Here is a 17385-nt window from a genome sequence, read left to right on the forward strand (position 1 = left end):
GGTGTAGTTAGTATGCCAACCTTTATTCCATTCGTAGCCATTCTACTATAATGTAGATAAAATATAAAACATTGCATCCATAGTGAAAGTCAGATTCTGGTTTGTTCTACCTGCTTATAAAGGATTCCTCAATATTAACATAAATAAATAAAAAACAATAATTTTTAAGTTCAGTCATTGGTGTGTAGTACAGACTTCTGATTTGCAAGTTTTGTTTAATTTATGTCTATAAACAAACTACACTTAATTCACTGTAACACCTTGTGCAAAATACAGAATTTATTTGCAGATTCTGTTTTAAATATTAGGAAGCAGGAAAGTGTCAGATGAGCTGGCAGGATGCAACTGTTTTTTCTATGTTAGGTCAGTATTTTCTGCACAGTACAGAAGACATTAAAGTGTTAGATGTGTTGTTTAGTGTCTTCACACACTGTTTTTGGTCAAATAAGCAAAATCGCATAATACTTCAATGTAAGACTGCAATGCTTTCTAAGAGTGCCTGTGAGTGTGTTTATTTCAGCAGGGTCTTCATAACTCTTATGGAAGAACCTTTGTAACCACCACCAAAGTGGTTCCAGTGATTCAGGTAGTGGAAGAGTTGGTAAAGCTGGTTCCTCTTTGCAAATCCTGGTGCTTGGGGAATCTTGCTGTGGTATGCAGAGTAAAAAGCACTGTTGAAGCCACCAAACATCCCGGCAATACCCAACTCAAACTCAGAGTGGCCGTAGAAGGAAGCAGGATCGAAGATGACTGGGCCGTCTGCACATTCTGCCACGTTTCCTCCCCATAAATCTCCATGTAGGAGAGCAGGGACTATCTCCACATCTTTGAAGAACTGAGGGATCTTCAGCTGGAAATAAGAGACACAACATGCACATTACAATGCTGATACAATCATAATGTCTTGTGCAAAATATGTTTAATTTCAAACAGGATCAAAGGGAGGTTGCACCTGTAACTCAGCCCATAGTTCTCTGGTCTCCCTGTCTCCATACGATTTCTCCACCATGTTAAGCTGGTGCTGTAGCCTCTGCTGGGTGTAGAATGGAACCCAATCACTCTGCCATTGATTGTCCTGGAGAGGTAAGAATGAGAAAAAACTGTGATGCTGCTGAAATTCACTTTAACATCTTGAAGATTTGGAGACCAAACATTTGTAACACAACTTAGAGACATCAATACTGTACACCCTCCACTAGAATGCAGACACAGTATATAGACACATATACATTGGCTTTACCTGTGGCAGATATCCACAGCATGTAGTTACATGGAAGCCAAATTTTTCAACAGCAGCCACATCTGACTGCCCCGCTCCTTTTCCTGCATATATAGCCGTAATATTAATAAACAGTAATCACAAACTTTTTACCTTAAATTTGACACAGTTCATTATTATTCATTGGTGTGTGTGTGTGTGTGTGTGTGTGTGTGTATATTATCCACATTGTGGCATGCTAAGATGAAGTTAAACTGAATTACCCACTGTCTGTTGCTCTTTATTTAATTTTTCCAGTTGTTTCTTGTTGTGAAGATGCAGATCTGCCATCTTCTCTCCTAGCTGTTTTGAGTACCTGCTCATTGTGTTTAAAAATCAAGTATGTCATTGAAAAAATATTTTGCTCAGTGTTTCTAAAACTAAATTCATCTGCCCAAATTCTGCTTTAATCTGCACTAAAGAAAAAAATGTAGTCAAGAGCTCTCTTACTTGCTAAGACTGTTCATGTCCAGATGTTCCATCACAAATACAGAGCCTCCTGTGTCAAGCTCAATCACCTTTATGGGCTTGGGGACTTTCACGGTTTCTGTCTTTACAATAGCCTCCAGACTGGCCATTTCTCCATCAAACATCAGTTTGGCCTGGATAATTTAAAGACAGGACAACACGGTCTGGTAAACACAAGCTTCAGTAAATGTGAATTTTTGCATTGTTCTCCACTCCACAACATCTACACAAAGTCCACGGACAGTAGTGTGGTGCAGCTGCTGGATCATGTCCCATTCATTTAAGTCCCGAGTTGAGCACACGCCGAAAGCCGATCATGAACTGAATGACACAACAGTTAAAGAAAATGAAAAACTAACAATAACAAATACCTCACTCTTGTGATTTATCTTTACAAACACTTTCCCAGTGTCAGTATGATAACTCTGTCCCTCGCTGATGCATCCACCTCCAGCATGACCAGCTGATTTCAGCATGGTTGTCCCCAACTCCCTCTTTAACTTAGCTTCCATGATTATTTATCATCAGTTCCAGGACAGTTACAGCAGGACTAAAACCACCTACGCATCGCAAATGCGGGTATGAAAGTCTTTCTGACAGTTTCCGTTGCGGCAGCCAACCAGGACTTTGTCCCGAAGCAGGATCTTGTTTTTCTTCCGTTATGTAAATAATGATTGAGTAGTAGCCAATCATAAACAAGTCTGGGTTGATTGATTTCTACTTTGTCCAATAGTTGCGACGTTTGTCCGGTCACGTGAACGTCGCGTGACCGACGTTTGTCCGGTCACGTGAACGTCGCCATGGTGCCAAGTGAGGCTACAGCTATACGCTACGAGTTTAACTATGGTTCTGCGGAAAAACCGGCATGACCAGCAAAGAAATGTGTTTACTCCTCGGAGCGACCGGTGTTGGAAAGACGTTGTTGCTCAAACGTCTACAAAATATCCTTTGTGGCCATGTGAATTTCTTTGACGTAAAAGGAAATACTACCAAATAGCTTAATTAGCTAACTAATTTAGCCTATGAGCTTGTGTAGTACTTAAGTTGCTAAGTAATGGACGACCAGGGTTTGTATATCGCCTTTCCCAATTGCCAAATGTCGATACCCAGTGTTATTTTATTTTGCATCGGTATGTGTACAAATTCATTTTCATAATAAGAGCTGTAAGAGAGATTATTATTACAATATTTAAGCTTTGGTAGCCCTTATTAGTCCAATAGTTTGGAAATTCACATTACAGCAGAAATTAGTGCTGTACTGTAATGTGAAATTGTCAATGGTCAGAAAGTGGATAATAACAGTAATAATTATAATTATATAAAACAATAGGAAACATGTACAAGATAGACGAAGTATAATTTAAATGTGTGTACATATATGTCGCAGTGATAAAATAAAATAACATCTTTAGATGCCTAGAAGCAAAAAAACAGAGCCCCAGATGATGCTAATAGAAGATGGAGTGTTGAAAACAGTTGCACACTGTGATTTATCAGTCCCCAATGTGTGCATGTGTAAGTATACATGTGTTTTACTGCTGCGGCTCTGCTGGATGAAAAGACCTCCAATATTGCTCCTTTACACACCGTGGGTCCAGCAGCCTGACGCTGAAGAAGCTGCTCAGTGCTGTAAGAGTGTCCTGCATGGGGTGGGATGTGTTTAGCTACCATGCTACCTGTCACTTACTACCTCCACTGGGTCAAGAGGGCATCACGTTGGCACTCTTGGTCTACCTGTTTCAATTCTTTTTGACCCCAGTAGAGATACTGCTGCCCCAACAGACCAGCACCATTACAGATAGCTGTTGGAACCACAGAGTCTTCAGGAGCTTCTCCTGCACTTCAAAAGTCCTTGGCATACTTACCAGATACAGCCTGCTCTGTCCTTTTTGGTAAATAGCATTTTTTTTTGATATAGTCCACATTCTCCATTTCGTAAGTGGAGAAGGATATTTGTGCCTGTGGACGTTCACCACCAGCCCTTTGGTTTTTCCAGTATTTATCTGGAGGCAGTTCTCGTTCACATAGCTATTTCAGAGATTGAAAGGGAAGTGATCTGCAACAGCACAAGTTAAACACTATCCTCCAGTTGCCTAGATTACATGCATGGGGCCCATCGCATATAAACTTAGCCCAAATTGGTGGATTATTAATAAACTGTCATCTGAACAGATGACGTGATTTCATTTGTGAGGTGACAAGTCAACAGTAGTCTCTCAGCTGTGACATCACCAACCTTACTCATAACAAATATTCAAGTTCTACTTTCATAGCTCATAAAATATTGCGTAAACATTTCAAAATGTTTTTCTTTAAAGCTGATAGCAATGCTGTCTCCAGTCGATTTTCCTATCAGATTTCATTTACAGTTTATCGTACATGGTTTAGATGAATTGGGGACACCACCTTCAACTCTTCCCACAGTAAGTACTAATGGACAGTTCAAAGTCTCTGACACCTTATCCGTGTAAGTTCTCCATCTCCAGTCTTCATTCTTTGTAGGTAGGAACCAATCTGACAGATCTAACCGTGAAGAAGAAGAAGGTGACTGTGAGAGAGCTGGGAGGCTGCATGGGCCCTATATGGCCCAGTTACTTCAAAGACTGCTCCTCTGTCATTGTATGATCTTTGTATACATGCTGTTTATATTTGTAATATTCAATATGGGTTTACTAAATTGAAGTACTTGAGTAGATTTCTTTTGTTTCTCCATAGTTCATGGTGGATTCGGCCAACATTGCTCAGATATCCTCCTCCTGTATCCAGTTGCTGTCAGTACTGTCAGCTGAGCCTCTGAGCAAGGCCTCTGTGCTTATTCTCTTCAACAAGAGGTGACACTCGTAGAATACACATCAGTCTCTATTAGTGTTTTACCATATTGTACAGGATCTCTAGCAGGTTTAATGCAATTTGTATGTAATAAGGAAAGCTAATAATACCACTAGGAAATTTTTGATTTTCTTTTCCAATTTTATATTTTCCCCCAGGGACATGCCTTGCACTATGAGCCTTATAGAGATAAAGTCACTGTTCAGGATGGATGACATTGTTGCATCTGCGACTCAGCCAATCACAACACTGGAAGTCAGTGCCAGATCTGGAGAGGGACTTAAAGAGGTGATGAGCTGGCTGGAGTCCGTCACAGTCAAGTGACATACGCTTACTGATTACTTCATTAGGTACACAATTACTCTTTCATGCAAATATCTAATCAGCTAATAACATGGCAGTAACTGAATTAGTTTAAGCATTGAAACATGGTAAAGATGATCTGCTGAACCGAGTTCTCTGGGTTCTCTGGCCTTGTTGTTGTAGATGATCAGAGGAAAAGGAGACCAGAGGGGCTAAGAACAGGAAACAGGCTATAGTTTGCACAGGCTAACCAAAGTTAGACATCAAAGAATTGAAAAATGTTGCCTGGTCCAGTGAGTGTAAGTTTCTCCCAGCAATTTGGATGGTATTGTTACAATTTGGCATAAATAAAATGAAAGTATAGATCCACGCTGCCTTATATCAGAGGATCAGGCTGGTAGTGGTGTAATGGTGTGCCGGATATTTTCTTGGTACCCTGCACCCAGCAGGATAACGCAGTATGTCACAAAGCTCCAGTCATGAACTTGACAATCAGTTCACTGTACTCAAATGGCCACAAGAGTCACCAGATCTCAATCCAGTGGAGCACCTTCAAAGTCTGGTGCAAACTCACACCATGGTTGTGCATATGACAGATCTGCAGCAAATACATAAGACTGTCAAGTCAGTATGGACCAAAATCCAAGGAATGTTTCTAGCACCTTGTTAAATAGAATTAAAACAGCTCTGAAGGAAAAATGGGTCCAACCCTGAACTAGTGAGGTATACTTAATAAAGTGGCCAGTGACTGTGTGTGTGTGCGTGCGTGCCAGTTTCTGTATTTGTATCTTATAATAGTGATACTGTTTATACAAAAAATGTTCTGCCTTTTGGTCTTTATCAGCTTATATGCTACTCTGTTGAGGTTTTCATGGTGTGTTTCTCGTGTAAGAGTGTTTATCTTTGGTAGCACAAAGACATAACTGTACATTAGGCAGAGTGAAGAGGACGAAGTGATAGTATAACAGGATCAAATGATTGTCTCATTTGCAAAGGTCTTAATTTCATGCATTTGTTATTCGACGCAGAGTGGGAATCTGAGGTATTCCTGATTGATACTGTCACTTATAAGAGTTCCTGTTTTCTGTTATGGCTGTTTTCCATGGCTGTAAATCACGTGAACTCTGTCTGAAATTAAAAAAAGCTCTTTCACTTCAGATTTAATAAAAAAAAATTAAAAAAAATGAGTAACAACTCTTATAGAACTTTATGAAGATTTTACAGAATATTTTCTCATGTAAGGCATTCAGTATTTATCTTTGTATATGTTTTTTTTCTTAATGAAATTTGGATTTTGTGTATGAACTTTGTTTTCAGTGTATGTGGATGTTATGTTTTAATTGAGAGGAGCAGTTTTTTTGTGTTTCTTTTTTGGCTTATTGTCACTTTTTTCTGTTTATTCTGGTAGTGATGCAATGTAAGAGGTAATATTGCTGACTTCACCACCAGCAGGGGGCGCAAACTGCTTATGAGACAGTGATACTGAGTGTGTTCCTGAGTCGTCATGATTTCATGTGGCATGTATTGATACCAAGGGAAATGAGTAAATGCAAGTGAATAAACCCATGTGAAGAACTGAGCAGTGTTGTAAATACACTCCTATATTTGGTGAAGTCAGTGGTTTGCAAGCAATGAATAAACTCATATTCATACATTTTTTAAGGTTACTTCATATGAATTATTTGCTCACAGTCCTCCCAAACTATTACTTCATTCGCCACTTGAATTTCATAATAGCAGACTGGTATACACTGATTTTCCCCCACCAGCTCTGTTCCAGCCATATACCAGTATGATGCAGTACTTCAAGCAGCGAACAGGTAGATGTGCACATACCGAGAATGTGTAATCAGCAGTGACCACCTAAACCTGTAATGCATCTTCCCTCTACTTACAGCTTAGTTTGTTGACAGCAAAATATTATCAGACCTTTTGTTTCTACGTTGTAGGGTATGACCTTGAAATTGTACTTGACACTTAGTAGTTAGATTTTAAAAAAAAAAAAAAAGTGTTATCTCTGTTGTAGTCTGTTCATTAAAAGAGGAGCAGGATATGTTGCTGCAGTGAAGAGCAGATTCAGCTTGCGTCTACCTAAAGGTTATTGTGCAGTACAAGAATATAAAAACAACTAAGAATAGGTTTTTCATACAAGTCCATTGGGCTGTAGTTTGGTGTGCAGTTAGAGCAATATTTCAAGAGGACAATTTAGTGAATTTCCATTTTTCTAAAATATTTTTTCCGGTTTAGTTTGTCCTCATAAGAAGGGGTTTTGACTGCTCTGTGCGGCCTGTGATCCCTGAGCACTTGCTGAAGAGAAAGGCAACAAGGGCTCAGGGAGCCTCACTGGCAAGTCCAGTCCAGGATGGGTGGGGTGAGTATGTGACGACGGGATGCTGGCACCCGGATGACTTGTAGGCAGCGGCAAGGAGGCACTGTATGGAAGAGAAGTGGCGTGGGGAGCCGTCAAGGCGGAGCCGGTGCCCATTTGATTTAGACTTAGTTTCGGCTGATCTGCTTGGAATGGATTGCTGGGTGAAGGAGCATTCAGGCCTATGTGAAAAGAAATAAAGAGAAAAAGTCTACTTTTAACACCTATTCAAAGTTTATTTTTTCTAAAACTGAGCCTTGAACCTGATGAGTCAATGACCTCTTTATGTCTCTCATGACGCTACAGTTTCAAGCACACACTGTTCCCAAAACTCATCTGAGATTTAAAAGGCAGGAACAAAAAAAAAACTTTAATTCTCATTCACAAACCAACTGGAGATCACAAAAAACAGATACCAGCAAGGATAAATGGAAAAATGGAAATATCTAGCACTCTGCACGTGGGGGTTTTACTGCAGTCGTTACATGGCAGCGGATTATCACTCGCTTGCATTTACCAGTACATGGCACACACTGGTAAATGATTAACACTGCCAGGTGGTGGTTGTGCTCATCTTATGCACAACCAGCACCTGGCTGATTTGAATACAATGTTTTAACTACTCTGTATGTCCAATAACAAAGTGCAATGACTGCACCTGCAGTCAATAATACAAAACATACCTGATAAAAACGGGTTCTTGTTCTTGGCTGATGGGTTTCCTGGGATCAAGCTGTCCAAGTTCACCAAGGAAGCTGCCGAAGGGTCCAGGAAGGACTCGGGTGTCCGGCATGTTCGAGAGCTGGGGTCATTCAGGCTTTCTCGAAGACGAGAAAGGTCAAAAAGCTCAGGGCTGTCCTCTCGCCCACTAGCCCCGTTCACCTGACCACCATCCATAGCGTCATCAAACAGATCAGCATCTGTCAGCAGAAAAGTAGAAAGACAAGTAAGACTGCAAGTGGAACCAACGTACAAAAAGTAGAACAAGAATAGCAGATAATGTATTGTTTACCTGAGGGACTTAGAGTTCGGGGAGCAGGTTCTGTAGGTGCTGATCTTCCTAAAGGCGCTGTGAACAGATCAGCTCCTGACGAGGATAAAAACATGACAGAAATGCTATTTAACTTTCTGTGGAACATAGGTAGTTTTTAAGATATCCAGGTGACGTCTTTATTTTAGTTACCCTACTTGTAAGTGAAAACACTCACCTGTATTTGCAGGCAAAGACCATACAGGACTGAGGCTGGAGACGTTGTCCTGTGGTGGATCCCAGGGGTTGGCTGGAGGTTCCCACGGTGGGGGAGGGCTATTTGAAGGTGGAGGTACCATCCATGGAGAATCAGCTCTTGGAACGCGGCTGCCTTCTTAATTAACACACAAATAAAAGAGTGTTAGCCGGTGAGCAGTTCAAATTATTTTGTAGGTACAAAAAGCAGAGAGTTTCATGTAAAAAAAAAAAAAAGATTCTTCATCTTCATACGATTCCATCTAAAATAATATACCATGACCAAGCCAACTCAAGGCTCACCAGCAGCTGCCTGGTGTGAGGCATTATTCCACCGATGGTCACTGGGAGGCAGATCTGTGGGTACTGCGAAAACATCTACCAGGTCCATAAAGGCCGTCTGACCAAATTCATCAAAGAAAAAAACAAAACCAGAAAAAGTTTATATTTCAACATATATTTTGACAGTATTATTGAATGTTTTCATAGTCATATACTACTGCTTATGTTTCAAGCTTTCATACCCCGCCTTTTTTCTCCATTTCACGTTTGCTCTCGTCCAGAGCTTTCTGGAGCAGGGACTCATCTCCTTGGCGGCTGAGCTGCTCCTTTCAACAGATAAAAGACACACGTAAGCCTTTACGGGTCACATATTGTCACATCACACTATATTTCTCATTCAGTGACGGTGCACAGGAAAAATAGATGGCTTGCATTTTTCCTATGCAACATATGTACACAGTTGGCAGAAACCAGAAAATTCCCTGGCCAAAGAGAGGACAGAAAGCAGAGCATCCCTGTGATCTCTAACAGAGCAGTTCTATTGTGTTACTATATAGGAGTGTAGACAGAGAGGGTAAAAAAGGGGGAGGAAAGAGACAAAGAGAGTGAGACAGGAAGCGGGGGTCCAAAGGTTGCCGAGATAATACAACAAAGTGAACGTTATACAACTTTTTCAAACAAGGCAAAGAAAAGGAAGCAGAAAGTGTGGCAATAAGGTACTGTAAAGGTTGTATGGGGGAAAATATAATTAAAAAAAAAATACAGAGAGAAAGGATGATTTAGGACAAGTGGCACTGATCATATAATGGCTTATGTTGTAACAGAGGACTGAAATTAAACAGGTAATATTCTCCTGAGCTATTCAGGAAGCAAGTCTGAATTTACATTATAAATAAAGTATTGTGCAAAAGTTTTGACCCACATTTAATTTCCTTATATATATATCACTGGGATATAAAGAAATAGGCAAAATAGTAATGTATTCATTTATGATTTATTTATTTAAGATGTGGAATAAGATGGCTTGAAATACAGCATATATAGTAGCTTTCTTTCTTCTTTGGATGTTGGCTGTCTTTACTTCTGTTCTCTGTCAAGATGATCTCACACTGTTACAATAATGGTGAGGTGTGGGCTCTGTGGAGGTTAATTCATGACCAATAGTGTTCCACTGTGTGTTTTTCTTTGCTGGATTTTTCCTGTTTCTTAAGAACATGATAAACCCTGAGACACATTGGCGACCTGCCCAGGGTGCACCCTACCATTCGCCCTATGGCAGTTGGGATACGCTCCAGCCCACCCATGACTCTGAATTGGATAAGCAAAAGAAGATGGATGGATGACTTTCAGATGCTTTCCATTTCCTTTTTTAGTCCTTCCACTTCTTTTGTCCTCCACTTGTCTGATTTCCTTAAATTTATAATGAACACACCGCACACCATGCTGAGATATGGCGAGTTTTAGCTAATAGCTTTGTGGGAATCACCTTGTTGGTGCAAAATGATTCTTTTTGGTTTGTCAAACCGTGTCATCTTTAGTACTTTTCATAGATTCAACTAAAGAAAATGGAAAATTTTTTTTGATTTTTGTGACAGACTGGAAGTGCCAAAATATACCATTTACAGTTGCTTCTTTGCTAAGTTGTCTGTGTTTACACAGCACTGATTCATCACTTGAGCAGGCTGCCTTTTTTTTCTTTTTTTTTTTGCTTAAATGATTGTTTTTTTTAAGCCACGTAACACTACCAAGAAAATAAAAATCCTTTAATAATGAGTGGAAAAAACAGTCAATGTCCAAGGAAAAGCTTTGAAAGACCTCCAAAAAGTCTGGAGAATTATGGCTTAAGACAACTTCAAAAAATAAAACAGTTACAAGAAGTCTGGTTCCGTAGAAGCCAGAAATGAGGGGGTGGCTCAAGTCTTTTGCACAGCACTGTAATTCAAACTGAAGTGACAAGTGTGGTCACCTGCACCTTCATTTTTTATAAATAACTTGTGAAAAATGTCACGACAGTTCTTACTGTCTATTTCAAAAGTGCTTAGGAAATGGTTCAAGTCCTCTCACCCACTCCCCAGGACACTCTACCTGCTGGTGCTCCTCCTTGCTCAAGCTCAGGGCCAACTGGAGCTGAGTTTCCTCGTCCATATCCAGGGCAGCAGCAGGAGCGCGTTGGACTGGCTGTGAAAGTGTAAACCAAGGAGGGATTTACAGTCAGCTTCCATTTTACCAGAAATAAAGTTGGGCATCCTCACAGTACTTCACAAGCAAATTTAACAGGTTTCCCAATCAATGTGAAGGAGCCAGTCCTTTGCCCTTCCCTGGCACCACACCAGAAGGTCAGCAGCACCAGGTCAGAGCCTGAGATGTGTGTCTCATACAAGTGTACTCAGAGGAAACAACTTATGGTTAGTATAAGAAAAAACAAAGGATGAAACCACAATTGGTTAATTTTTAGAGAAAGTTGCATATTTCTTTGCTGTTCAAAAGTGAGTGAGTGAAGGGGGGATAGTTCAGTTGTAGGAAGGAGAGAAAGTGAGTAGGCATGCAGTTGCTTCTGTGAAGGAAAAACACTGGAATGTGATACTGGGTTAAATGTTTAAACCAAGGGACAAAGAAAAAATGCAAAGGTAGCTGCATCCCTCCCAGTATACATGTACCTGGTGGGCCTCCTCTTTGCTGAGGCTCATAGCGATCTGGAGCTGGGTCTGCTCATCGATATCCACTCGAGGAGGTGGCTAGAGTTACACATGAGGGAATTGGAGGAAGGCAAATCAAAAAAAATGGTAAAAAAGCATGCTTGATTTTGCTGTAATGATAGGCTATGCTGGAAAGAAGAGAAACAGATCAAATGCCTTGGATTTCTTATCAAAAATCACAGCCGATTTGTTTGATTGCTGAAGTGGAAACTGATATGCACTCTAATATATTCCTACAGGAGCTGAAGCAGGAAGTCTCCGAGGGCAAAGCTGCCCTTGGCATGGAGACCGGGGCGGGCTGTGGAAGCTTGAGAGTGGATCAATGCACACATTCTGTCTGGCTTCTCACTCTTTCGCTCCCAGCTTCCTCACTCTGCTCGGTCATTGTTGGCTACATCAGAGGTTGAGCTGATGATATCATTTTCTGACAACAGTTCTGGAAAATACACAGTCAGGAGCAACGCTTCACCACTGGGGCAGCTGTTTAATGTTTTACTACAGCATAAAATGTCAACAACAAAGCGAAGAAGCCTCTTTCTGTCTGGCGCATGTGCCTGTAAGCGTGAAAGGTTTGTGCTCACTGAAAGAGCGAGTGTGTTGTGTGTTTTTGTACCTTTTCACTTTCTTCTCGGCTCATAGCCAGGGCCAGCTGCAGCTGTAGCTCCTCTTCGCCACTGGTTGCTGGCCGTGCTTGTTCCAGGTCTGGAGCTAGTTGAGGAGAGAAAGAGCAGAGGGGAGTGGGTTTTAGGGAGGAATGGGGAGCCATAGGATGAGAGAAACATCAACAGATGGAGGGAGGAAGGGGATGCAAAGCCAAGAAAGAAACACTTTAGGGTGATTTTTAAGGTCAGAAACGAGCTGGCACTGTTTTTGCATGTTAATTTTCCATTGCCTGTTGTTAAGGGCCTTTGATCACATTGCTTGCCACAGTCTGCCTGCACTGAGAACAATGGTGTGGCTGTGTGGAGAGTTCGGCTGGTGGTGGGGGAGAGGAATGGATGGATTGGAGTGGGGCCCACCTTATTACCCCGAATCCTCTGGGCCAGTTGGAGGATTCAGGTCCAGATTTGAGAGAGGGAATAGGGAAGGGGGTCGGGGGGAGCTGGCAGCTTACCAGTCTGGGTGCCAGGCTGTGGGTCACAGGGCTAAAAGAGGGAAGCAGGCCACACGCTGGAAAAGTCAGGTCTCGGAAACCAATCTTTTCCACCGCACTGCCCCTCAATATCCCCCGTCTGAGCTGGAATACTTTCTAGCAATTAGCTGCTGACAACCTGGTGACCCCCTCCCACGGTACTAATCATTATCATGGAATCTTCTGGAAATCACCAAAATATCCCCCCTTTTTATAGTTAAAATCAGCTAGAGAGAAACAACAACAGAGGACTGGTGGGGCTTTCTAAATCATCTGGGGTTTCTTTATCCAATTCCTTGCTATGATTTCTGGAATGGATAGGAAAGCCTCCTTCAAATAAACCATGCTATTTTTATAGTATCTCTGAACCACAGAACCAGAGCTAGGAATTGGACACTGGCCATGTGCTTCCGCTGGCACTCATTCTTGCTCAGAAAAGTATGCTAGTAATTTGTATTAGGTGGAAAATCTGTTGAACAAAAAAAAGAAAGAAAGAAAATACAGTCATATACCGTCTTGCGGGTATACAGTATTTACTTTTCCCTCATGAAGCAAGCCACAGACATAAAAAGATAAACATCTGCCCTTGAGACACCACAAGGGCAAAAGTTACTAACGGCCTTTTTAAACAACATTCCCCACAAAGACCACACATTTGCCAAAGTATAGTACAGACCAGTAGCACCACATTTATAAATGATGCATTTAGCTTTCCAGTTAGAGTTGTCACTTGTAGCTGATGAAGTCAGTGATACCATCTCTCCTCAGTCGCACACTGAAAATTTCAGTCTTATATCATCAACCCATCTAATGACCTAAACACTTAAGTGGCAGATGACAGAGTATCACCTCAAGCAAACATGCTGTAAACCTGTGTTGGAGTGAAACAAGCACACATTGGGCCTCTTCTCTATCATAAATCCAGTTTAGCTGCCAGACAATCAAAGGAATGCAGATGCCCAACAGTGTGAAGAGAGCAAAACTGAAACGAAATCGCAGTCAGTTTATGCATGTCAAGGCTCGGAAAGGTGAAGCGTGAGTATTAAAACTAATAGTGTTTTCGAAACTACCTTGAAAACAGGTTTTGATTTACTTCATCACATAAGAGTTCAGGGAACTTATCAGATGAACTCATGACCATTTTAACTTGTGACTTGCCATGTGAGTGATTCAGAAAAATGACAGCTCCCGTGCAAAAGGAAATATTCAAGTACTCAACACTGTGTGCTTTGAGTAATGTAATATATAGTCTGTAGTTACACAACAGCCCCTGCTACTCACAGTGGAAGGAGGAAGGAGAGCTTCTGCACCTGACGCCCTCATCACTCGGGTATCCTGGGTAAGGAGGAGGTAAGGGACTCGAACCTAAGCTACTTGTGACCCCTGTCATGCGTGTTTTGGTCTTCAGTGCCTGGGTTCGCTCCTTCTTTAGCTTTTCTTCATCCCTCAACAGAGCCACCAACTGTTTAGCCTTTTCCCTCACATTGAGGCCCTGGTCACGTCCATCTCGATCTAAGTACTGGAAGTCTCTCAGTGTCTGAATGCTGTATATGTTGTCCCGGCAATCCCTGGCTACGCGCTCAGACCCTGTTTTGATTAAATAGTCCAGTAGCGTGAGCGCCTTGTAAACATGCCTCCAGTTTTTGCCGTGATCATTGAGCCTCTTCCAGACCATACCCATAACCTCGGTGAAAGCCACAACATTGAAGGTCAGATCTGCAATTTCAGCCATGAGCGAGCTGGAGGGTCCCCAGGGGTCGTTGGAGGTGGCCTCTCTAACCTTTATCTCGGCCTCGGTGTAGTTGTTGACCATGTTTTTCATTTGGCGGCGGATCGATGATGTCTGCATGATGGCAGCGGTGTTTAACAGGTAGAGGAAGAAAATCTAGCAGCAGCAGGCCAGCCCACTGTGTTGCTTCAAAGGAAAACGGCTTGTTCAGCTTAATGGAAAAATGCGGTTAAAGGGAAGGCCCAAAGGTGACTTCAGCTGTGTCCACAAGTGTGCTCCTTCTGGAAGAATAAAAACATGATTTAAGCATATGCATATGTAAAATAAGAATTTCACATAACTTGTCAGCTTTATAACTCCTTATACATCATCTTCTGTCTGCAATTATCAGCAGCATTAGTGAACTCGCCTAGCTCTCATGTTTTCCCACCCATTATTAGTGTTTGGAAGGAGAGAAATAACTCCACGCCTCTGAGCAAAGTGAAAAAAAAAAAAAACCACCTGATCTCGGTTTTCCCCGAATTTACTTGAAGACATGGGCCATGGCTTAAGGCATGCAGTGCACTGTTCCTAAGCGGGCAGCCACCAGCTTGACAAATATTTGCTATATCTTATTTCATTCGTCACTTTTGCTGCTAATAAAAGCACAGTTTTGTGTCATACCAAACTCACTGTATCTGGGACTACTGTTTAATCTGCAGGTGTTGGGCATTATGAGAAAAGGGAGGGGCTCCACCTCCCCTGCTGGTCTGACCTGGTTACATCATCATGACAGCGGTGGTGGGCCTCCCATAACTAACGAAACACCCAGTGTCCTGTACATGTAAGCATATGTCTATCTGCCTGAATCACCAAAATGTTTTTCTGCAGCAGTTACAGAAAATTATGCCTTACAGTACATGTCACTTTGTCCTGAACTTTGGATTGCTTTGTCTTACATAGTCAGGGGAATCATAAGCTAACTGATAAGCTTCCTCTCCCCCACATAAAGGAGTACAAAGATGAGTGACAGCCCAATCACATCAGTAGGACTTACAATAAAAAAAAAAAAAAAGTAAAACAGCAAAAATTACGCTTGAAAATCTATTGTGTTACACGAAATATGAGCACACTGCTACTTTTGTCTCTCAAAAGATTTAGCTGTACCTTTGACTGTACCAGGATAAGAGGGAGTGAGTGAGTCTATTTCTGGTTCAAAGAACAGCAGGTTCAGTGATCAATGCAGGCCCGGTTCACTGCTTAGGCCCTTCTTGAAACTACATAGCTGTGCCCAGAAAATAAGAGAAAATGCGTTCTTCCTATAACTTTCTGTCAGTGGAAGTCAGTTTAAAGGAAAAGGTGGTTTTATGAGGGCTAGCAGAGGAGAAATGTTTAACAGAAGTCAGTTAAAGTCTCTCTGGACAGATTTCTGCCTCTGTTAATGTGGCAAAATGAAGACGATAAATTCTTTTTAAGTCAAATTTTGGCACCTCGATTTCGTTAATTATCACAAAGTTCAAAGTACAGCCAGGAAGAGAAGCAGGCCCAAAACATTAACACGCACAAAAACACAACTGATTTTCCATTTCTGACCTTGACTTGACCATTTTCAAATTTGGAGGATTTAAACAATTAAAAAAAAAAAAAGAAAGAAAAAAAGTCCTGCTTAAATTAAAAGAACGCGATCTATCTGCACTTATAGGACGCAACCCCCCGCCCCAAATAAAACTGCTCCCAGATCGGGCCTACATACCCGCCCAGGTATTCTTCACTGCGGGCTACAGCCGTGAGAAAAATCACTGACCCGCTGGGGGAAAGCGCGGCTCTTTTCCTGGCATGCTCTTTCTGTCCCAAACTAGGAAGACCGGGGCCATTATTGCGTCAAATGCGATGATCGGGTAGGTGAAGTATGTGACCGTGACTCAGCCTTGTTTTCGAGTTTAAAAGTTAAAACCCCGATAAAACGAAAAGAAACCACGAAAAACATAAAGATCGTCTCCACCGTGTCCACTTTCCCTCTTACCTTCATGTCATAGCGCGTCAGTGGGGTCCCAACTTGGGGAAGCTTTGGGTAGAATAAGAAACGCCTCCGCCTCTCGGCATATCCCGTAGCTGTCGCACAGAGAAGAACTAGTGGAGAAAGATATTTAAAGCCCAAAGCAGTCAGCGAGAAGCGCACGGACTGTGTAAGAATCCCAAACTACGGCGCGGAGGCGGAAGCTGCTGTTTAGTTTGTTATCAAACTAAGTTGTGTGTGCTTATCACAAATCCAGGCACTGAGCCTGCAGATGGCACAGCCCCCTATAAACACACACAGTAAAAATGGATGGATGGAGAGAAGGGGAGGGAGGGAGGCCTGCTCGGTGCATGCAGAGTCAGACTTAACTCTTTCACTGCCTGATGGAAAATCATCTGTCGTAACTGAAGCAGGTGATCACAGCACATGCTGAGGAATCTCTCTTTTTCTCTGCCACAAACATTCACAAGCTTAAAACAACTAGAACTGTGTGTAATTTGCGAGTGGTGCAAACACACAGCTAGACCGATGTACAATTTTGTACTGTGAGATAAGAACAAATAATCTAAGCCAGGCACGGATCTTTTCACAGAAAGTCAGCGCTGCAACACTTTTTGAGTGAACATGCTCTCCCATGGGGGAGTGTACAAAGAACTACACTTCCTTCCCACCAGCTTCTTCCATGCATTTCTGCTCTTTACTTATTTATTACCACTAATGGGTTCTTGTCTGAACTCCCATCCTTGTGCATTAAGACCTCAATCTGCTCTGTATTCACTCTGGCCTGGACTCAGACAAATGCACAGTGTAATCTGAGGGTGTCTGTATGAACATACAGTGAGTGCAAAATGATTATCTAACTAAAGGGAGAAGCTGCTGGCGAGAGAGCAGCGGGTCTTGTGGTTGACTGAGCAGGATATACAGGAAATACCAGCTCAACCTTGTAACAACAAAAACACTCCTGAAGACAACTGAAGGGCAAAGTGCACAGGAATTAAAATGTCATCAAGCGATATGACGTATGATTTGGGGTTTAAAAATAATATATATCTCTGAAATAAGTGTGTACTACCCAGCCCTGTGTGTAGGAATGTACTAT

At 41.8% G+C, this 17385-nt stretch overlaps 3 protein-coding genes across 9 annotated transcripts; 1 reads left to right on the forward strand and 2 right to left on the reverse strand.

Annotated features, from left to right (window-relative positions):
* Positions 1-257: 257 nt before the first annotated feature.
* On the reverse strand, positions 258-2604 carry fn3krp (fructosamine 3 kinase related protein). 2 transcript variants are annotated; one of them, XM_086289415.1, is made up of 6 exons: positions 2291-2604; positions 1709-1860; positions 1483-1574; positions 1241-1323; positions 953-1075; positions 258-850 (listed from the first exon to the last, which is right to left on the reverse strand). In XM_086289415.1, the coding sequence occupies exons 1-6, from the start codon at positions 2417-2419 to the stop codon at positions 512-514; spliced, it is 918 nt and encodes a 305-aa protein (XP_086145541.1). In that variant the 5' UTR covers positions 2420-2604; the 3' UTR covers positions 258-511. The 2 variants fall into 2 exon arrangements, with proteins under 2 accessions (XP_086145541.1, XP_086145540.1); XM_086289414.1 differs by having other exon boundaries at positions 2098-2577.
* Positions 2483-8633, forward strand: arl16 (ADP-ribosylation factor-like 16). Of its 5 annotated transcripts, none has more exons than XM_086289421.1 (6): positions 2483-2667; positions 4094-4149; positions 4229-4345; positions 4442-4557; positions 4714-4843; positions 8447-8632. In XM_086289421.1, exons 1-6 carry the CDS (start codon positions 2592-2594, stop codon positions 8465-8467), a joined length of 516 nt encoding a protein of 171 aa, XP_086145547.1. In that variant the 5' UTR covers positions 2483-2591; the 3' UTR covers positions 8468-8632. The 5 variants fall into 5 exon arrangements, with proteins under 5 accessions (XP_086145547.1, XP_086145546.1, XP_086145545.1 ...); XM_086289420.1 differs by lacking the exon at positions 8447-8632 and adding an exon at positions 5042-6437; XM_086289419.1 differs by having other exon boundaries at positions 2484-2667; positions 4714-4905; positions 8447-8633.
* On the reverse strand, positions 6439-16574 carry epn3a (epsin 3a). Of its 2 annotated transcripts, XM_086289412.1 has the most exons (11): positions 16293-16574; positions 13843-14571; positions 12043-12137; positions 11391-11468; positions 10819-10911; positions 8976-9059; positions 8755-8851; positions 8435-8590; positions 8239-8313; positions 7910-8146; positions 6439-7408 (listed from the first exon to the last, which is right to left on the reverse strand). In XM_086289412.1, the coding sequence occupies exons 2-11, from the start codon at positions 14408-14410 to the stop codon at positions 7113-7115; spliced, it is 1779 nt and encodes a 592-aa protein (XP_086145538.1). In that variant the 5' UTR covers positions 14411-14571; positions 16293-16574; the 3' UTR covers positions 6439-7112. The 2 variants fall into 2 exon arrangements, with proteins under 2 accessions (XP_086145538.1, XP_086145539.1); XM_086289413.1 differs by lacking the exon at positions 11391-11468.
* Between the last annotated feature and the right edge of the window lie 811 nt (positions 16575-17385).

The sequence above is a fragment of the Aulonocara sp. 'chitande type north' Nkhata Bay genome, linkage group LG4 (assembly GCF_057382095.1).
Source record: "Aulonocara sp. 'chitande type north' Nkhata Bay isolate Kocher_YH1m ecotype deep benthic linkage group LG4, A_spYH_male_GT1.1, whole genome shotgun sequence".
Taxonomy (NCBI): Eukaryota; Metazoa; Chordata; class Actinopteri; order Cichliformes; family Cichlidae; genus Aulonocara; species Aulonocara sp. 'chitande type north' Nkhata Bay.

Excerpts from the sequence above, each read along its gene's own strand:
- fn3krp (XM_086289414.1), bottom strand. The coding sequence starts at position 2,238 with ATGGAAGCTAAGTTAAAGAGGGAGTTGGGGACAACCATGCTGAAATCA. Across the intron at positions 1,861-2,097 it reads AGATAAATCACAAGAGTGAG|GCCAAACTGATGTTTGATGG; the intron begins GTATTTGTTATT and ends TAAATTATCCAG. Across the intron at positions 1,575-1,708 it reads GACATGAACAGTCTTAGCAA|GTACTCAAAACAGCTAGGAG; the intron begins GTAAGAGAGCTC and ends CACAATGAGCAG.
- arl16 (XM_086289419.1), top strand. The coding sequence starts at position 2,592 with ATGACCAGCAAAGAAATGTGTTTACTCCTCGGAGCGACCGGTGTTGGA. Across the intron at positions 4,150-4,228 it reads CACCTTCAACTCTTCCCACA|GTAGGAACCAATCTGACAGA; the intron begins GTAAGTACTAAT and ends CATTCTTTGTAG. Across the intron at positions 4,346-4,441 it reads AAGACTGCTCCTCTGTCATT|TTCATGGTGGATTCGGCCAA; the intron begins GTATGATCTTTG and ends GTTTCTCCATAG.
- epn3a (XM_086289412.1), bottom strand. The coding sequence starts at position 14,410 with ATGCAGACATCATCGATCCGCCGCCAAATGAAAAACATGGTCAACAAC. Across the intron at positions 12,138-13,842 it reads CTCTCCTTCCTCCTTCCACT|CTCCAGACCTGGAACAAGCA; the intron begins GTGAGTAGCAGG and ends CTCCTCAACTAG. Across the intron at positions 9,060-10,818 it reads GCAAGGAGGAGCACCAGCAG|GAGCAGCTCAGCCGCCAAGG; the intron begins GTAGAGTGTCCT and ends ATCTGTTGAAAG.